Here is a 6,000-nt window from a genome sequence, read left to right as displayed (position 1 = left end):
TTTGCAGTTCCAGCGGGGTTTTGCTTCCTGGCTCTGCCACTTAAAAAGGAGCATGTTACTTCATCATTCTTAGCCTCAGTTTTCTAATCTATAGAGTGGGGATGATAATGCCCACCAGCAGGGTGGATATCGATGCACAAGTGAAAATGATCTGTAAAATGGGACATATGCAAATGCTGGCTTTGCCATTGTTATAGTTATTGTGGCTGGTCCCCTGCAGACACAAGGGGTGGGCGGTGGCTGGGTCAGCAGCAATTTCCTAAAGGGAAGACAGGCAGGCTTATGGTGGGGACAAATTTGCCCCGCCCTCAAGCCAACTAATCTAAAAAGCCTCCCCCTCCCCCACATCCCCCTCCCTGCCTCCGCCCCCGCTGATCGGTCTTCCAGGCAATTAGAACAGCCCCAGGGCCTGAGCACAAAGTCTTCCTCAGTGGGTGTCTTGAACTGACTTTGATCTGTAACTACCCCGCCAATTCCCCGCATATCAATTGTTTTTTTTTTTTTAGGTTTATGTATTTATTTTTTTCTATTATTAAAGTAAAATGTGCCCACTAGAGAAAACTTGGAAAATACTGAAAAGTAGAAAGAAGAAAAATAAAACTATCCTTATACCTTCCTCCTCCACAAAAGCCCACTTCGGCTAATGTTTTGGTACATTTCCCTTCCGTCTTTTTTTCCTCTATGTGCTTACAATAATTCTGGGAGGAACAACTTTTAATTTGTGTTGCTGGTTTTGTGGACACCATGCCTACCTTTGGGGGTATTTCAATGTTAATTTTGAAATATTGAAAATAATTCCTGCTTTTATCCATGGATTTTATTTTCCCCCGTAGAATTTTCCACAAGAATCCAATGAGAAGGAATCTTGAAGGCCATTGAGGCGGTGCCCTCTCTTGGGAGCAGGTCCAGCCTCCGGAAGGCCTGGAGTTGGTCAGTTCAGCAGCCTGCTCTGGTACTTGTACAGCCAGAGCTGAGGCAAGAACTAGGGCTCAGACAGGCAGTGCCAGCCTGATGAGGAGAGGCAGTGTGGGCTGCCCAGTGGCAAGAGCTCCCTGGCCTCCTCTGCCACTCTCCCCCACCGTGTAGCATATCTTCCCAGATGTGGCCATTGAAATGAAAATGGGGCACCAATTTGCTATCACTGTTTACCTGTTGGCTGCTTCTCAGGGCTGAGGCCTTTACAGGGATTTGACTGACAGCTTTGGGGGTGGGACCCCCTGAGAGGACTGGGATAGGGGACTGGAAACCAGGCTAACGGAGCGTTTGAGATGGCAAGCCTTGGTGAGTGGTCTCTTGCAGGCTGATGGTTCCAGAGCTCCCGTTTGCCTGCTTCCTTGGCCTTCCCTCATCTTGAACTGTGCCATTCAGTCCCCTTCCACACTCTTTTATTCTTTAAAAAAAAAAAAAATCCTTTTTTTTAGTATAAGTAAAATTGCCGTTGTTTCTGGCTTACACTGCCCTTAAGCCGAGAGTGTGAGAGTGTATAATTAGAATTAGACTAGGAATACCATTTGAAGGGACTGGTATTCCTAGCCGACTAGGTGCCTTGATGCTGTTTAATAAAAGCTTGGCTTTTCCCATCCCAGGACACATTCAAGGCTTTTTCCACTCCATTCTATGGAATGCCCTTCCCCCACTTGGAGGCCTAGGGAAATACAGCTCACCCTATGAGGCCCAACTGAAGTATCATCCTCTTAGAGACTCTCTGGGATGCTTCTCTGGCAGGGCGGGCTGCTCCCTCGTTAGTGCTCCCACAGCTCTGGGTTCATGTTGGTAACAGAGCTGGAAACATGTTGGGATCTGCTTCTTTTCCTCCTCCCTTGCCTTGTCTGGGAATTCCTAGACAGCCGGGATGGATGGGGCTGTGTGCTTGTCTCCCCATCCCGGTCGCAGTAGTTGAAGGAGCTTCGTAAATATTTGGTAAATAAAATTACAATATCATGACATTTAGTTTTCTCTTCCTCATCTCTCTCATTATCCCCCATCCCCATTTTTCCATGTTGCCAACTCCCCAGAGGTTGCAGTAACACCACACATTACAACTTCCTCCCTTTCATTATGTGCCAATTGTCTACACTCGACTGGGAAGCATCCTTTCTATCCATGGAAGTGCTCCTCTTGGATCTGACATGCCAACATGACTTTTCCATCCCTAAATCACTCCCTGGACAGGGACAGCTCCTCCCCAAGATGCCAATAAGCCCCTCTCCATGACTGCAGTGCCAGTATTCCTACCCTACCATGGACAGCCCCAGTGCAACACAGAGCTTGGCCTTCCATCCCAAGAACTTGGGCTAGGGACACAGTAGCTCCCCAGTGGGGTCAGACTCTCAGGCTGAGCCAAAGTAGAGATTGGAAGGAACAGGGTTATTCTTGACACTTCAGCAAGAAGAAAAGTTCAGAACTGTGTGTGTGCTGTCAGTGGCGCTTTACAATGAAGACAAGAGGTAGGTTTTCAAAGATTTTATTAAAAAAAACAAAGATACATAACACTAAAACAACACCAGTGGACTTCTCCCCACCTCCCAGTCTGCTGATCAGTACCCTCTCTCCCAGAGCTCCACCTGGATGGTCCTGAGGACCAAACCCTGCCTCTCAGCTGCCTCCTGCCCTACAAACTGGTGACTGCTGTCATCCAGCTTCTGATCTGTTTCATTTAAGACAATAAAAATACTCCCCTCCCCAATTCACTTAAAAATAATTTTCAAAGATTAAAGACTCATTTGTGTGTGTGTGTGTGTTTAAATAAGAACTTTAAATGTGGGATATCTCCCTCTTCCCCTAGGCCCAGTTGAGGACTCTGGGGTGCCTGCCTCTTCACCCCAGGAAGCCAGCTGCCACTTGGTGCCCCTTGGAAATTTTCAGGAAGTAATTTCTTTCAAATTTCCCCTGCAGTCACAAATTCCACAAACTGCTTGCATAAACACGCTGTCTTCATTATAGGCACCACTCCTCAGCTCTGGAAACCTGATCTCTTTCTGTCAACTAGACCACATGCTTCAGATTCCCTGCAAACAGGGGAGAAAACAAAATTCAAAGTCAGGTAATGTATGTGAATTACACCCCAATAGAGCTATTTTTAAAAAAGCACTTATATTTTGGGGCTTGTTCTCTGCTGCTCTTGGGAACTCTGTGACCTCACCATAAGGAACAAGACAAGAATAGCTTGCTGGATGATGAGGAACAAATGGCCCAGAGACCCCTGTTACCCAGGCAACGACCAGCCAATTAGTGGACATGTGATCGAGGCCTTTGACAGCCAGCTGACTGCAGACATTGGGTGTATCCAGCCTGAACCAGAAGAGCCACCCAGCTGAACTCAGCTCAATTGCCAATCTATAGAGTCATGAGCTAAACAAATGGTTGTTTTAAGTCACACACACACACACACACACACACACACACACACACACTCTCTCTCTCTCTCTCTCTCTCTCTCTCTGTCTCTCTCTATCTCTCGTAACACTTTTCAGAGTTCAGACTTTACTAACCGCATCAAATCTCATGCTCCCCACCCCCAACTTTTGTTCCTTCCCTTAGCAAGGCATAACCCTCCTAGCATTTTATCTTGTGAGTACCTGTGAAACACGGATTGGGGGCTTTCCTCTGATCTCAGGCCTAAGAGTCTTTGAGGGAAATGTGATCATTTGAAATCCTACAGGACTGGGCTCTAGGAATGAAAAGTTGCTCACTTTGTCCCTCCATAGTCTTTCCCTTGCCACGCTTCCCCAAGTAGAAACGCTGGACTCCAAATCCTACTGGCCACTTCTCTGAAACAGAAACAATGCTCCCTGAGGGCAGGGCCTGGCTGTCTTACTTTTGGTTGATCTCCAAAGTCTGGCACAGTGCCTCACTCATAGTAGGTGCTCAGTAAATGGCTGAATGAATGGATGAATGAAAGGAAGAAAGAAGAAACAAATCAGAAACAAACTACTTGCTTATCTTTTTGTTTTGTTTTGTTTTTTTGTTTGTTTTTGTTTTTGAGACGGAGTTTTGCTCTTGTTGCCCAGGCTGTCGTACAATGGCGTGATCTCGGCTCACTGCAATCTCTGCCTCCCGGGTTCAAGTGATTCTCCTGCCTCAGCCTCCTGAGTACCTGGGACTACAGGTGTGTGCCACCATGCCCAGCTAATTTTTGTATTTTTAGTAGAGATGGGGTTTCACCACATTGGCCAGGATGGTCTTGATCTCTTGACCTCGTGATCCACCTGACTCATCCTCCCAAAGTTCTGAGATTACAGGTGTGCCTGGCCTTGCCTATCTACTTTTATTTTTAATTTTAAATTAATCTGCAGTAAAATTGACATTTGTGCACATGCAGATCTGATTTTAAACATATGTATAGATTCATGACAGAGAGGAGTTCCATAACCCCTCAAATCTTGTGCTATCCTTTTGCAATCACATCTTCCTTTCTCTCCCACCACCTGGCAACCACTGATCTGTTCTCCATCACTGTAGTGTTGTCTTTTTGAGAATGCCATATAAATGGAATCGAACAGTCTGCAACCTTTTAAGATAGGCTTTTTTTTTTTTTTTTTACTCAGCATAATGCCTTTGAGATTCATGCAAATTTGTGCATGTAGCAATAGAAGTGCATTCCTTTTTTGTACTTACCTTTTACTTTTAAAATAATTATAGAATAACAAGAAGTTGCAAAAAAAATAGTGCAGCAAGGTCCCACACACCCTTCCAAAGGTTTCCCCACATGTTAACATCTTACATAATTACTGTTCAATATCCAAGTCAGGAAATTGACATTGGTACAATTCACAGATCTTATTAAGATGTCACTAGTTTTACATGCACTCATTTGTGTGTATATAAGTGTATAATTCTAGGCCATTTAATCACAAGTGTAGATTCATGTAACCTCAACCACAAGCAAGATACGAAACTATTTTATCACCACAAAGATTTCCCGCCTCTACCTCCTTTACAGTCACTCCCATCCCTCCTCCCTCACCATCCCTAAGTCCCAACAACCTCTTATCCTTCTCTAAAATTTGGTCATTTTGAGAATGTTATAGAAATGGAACCATACAGTATATAAACTTTTGAGATAGATAGGTTTTTTTTTCACTCAGCATACTGCTCTTAAGATCCATCCAAGTTGTGGTTTGTATCAAGTTTGTTGCTTCTTTTTGCTGAGTAGCACTCCACAGTATGGATGTAGCACAATCTGTTTAACTAGTTATCTGCTGAAGGACACCTGAGTCATTTCCAGTTTTTGTCTATAGAATCAAAGCCATGATGAACATTCATATACAGGTTTTTGTGTGAACGTAGTATTCATTTGTTTTCTGGGATGAATGCTCAACAGAGTAATTGCTGGGAGGTATGGTAGTAGTATGGTTAGCTTTATAAGAAATTGCCAAATTGTTTTCCAGACTGGTGGTACCATTTTACATTCCTACCAGCAATGTTTGAGTCATTCAGTTTCTCAGCATCCTTGCTGGCATCTGGTGTTGGTTTTTATTTTGACCATTCTGAGAGATGTATAGTGATATCACATTATGATCTCATTTTGCATTTTTCCAATGGCTAATGATGTTGAACATCTTTCCATGTGCTCATTTTCTGTCTGTATATCCTTTTCATATCTTGTCTTTTGCCTACTTCCTAATTGTTTTTTTTTTTCTGTTGAGTTTGGAAAGTTCTTTATATATATATATAAACAATTTTTATTTTTTTGAGACAGAGTCTCACTCTGTCACCCAGGCTGGAGTGCAGTGGTGCGATCTCGGCTCACTGCAAACTCTGCCTCCCGGGTTCAAGCGATTCTCCTACCTCAGCCTCCCTAGTAGCTGGGATTATAGGCATGTGCCACCATGCTCGACTAATTTTTGTATTTTTAGTAGAGAGGGGGTCTCACCATGTTGGCCAAGCTGGTCTCAAACTCCTGACCTCAAATAATCCAGCTGCCTCAGCCTCCCAAAGTGCTGGGATTACAGGTGTGAGCCACTGCACCCAGCCCTTTATATATTTTAGATACAAATC

The 6,000-nt window shown here is 44.1% G+C and overlaps 1 protein-coding gene across 2 annotated transcripts in view; it reads right to left on the bottom strand.

Annotated features, from left to right (window-relative positions):
- Positions 1–2,448: 2,448 nt before the first annotated feature.
- HDAC8 (histone deacetylase 8) overlaps positions 2,449–6,000 on the bottom strand; it is a 257,280-nt gene continuing 253,728 nt past the window's right edge. The window contains exons 11-12 of one of the 2 annotated variants that reach the window (XM_037988923.2): positions 3,693–3,770; positions 2,449–3,008 (exon numbers count right to left, since the gene is read on the bottom strand). In XM_037988923.2, coding sequence (XP_037844851.1) covers positions 2,986–3,008; positions 3,693–3,770 — 101 coding nt within the window. In that variant the 3' untranslated portion in view covers positions 2,449–2,985. The remainder of the gene's footprint in view (positions 3,009–3,692; positions 3,771–6,000) is intronic. The other variant, XM_037988924.2, reaches the window with a different exon arrangement.

This window comes from Chlorocebus sabaeus, chromosome X, assembly GCF_047675955.1.
Source record: "Chlorocebus sabaeus isolate Y175 chromosome X, mChlSab1.0.hap1, whole genome shotgun sequence".
Lineage (NCBI taxonomy): Eukaryota > Metazoa > Chordata > Mammalia > Primates > Cercopithecidae > Chlorocebus > Chlorocebus sabaeus.
The sequence above is the reverse complement of the archived record's forward strand: the minus strand, read 5'-3'. Positions and strand labels throughout refer to the sequence as shown.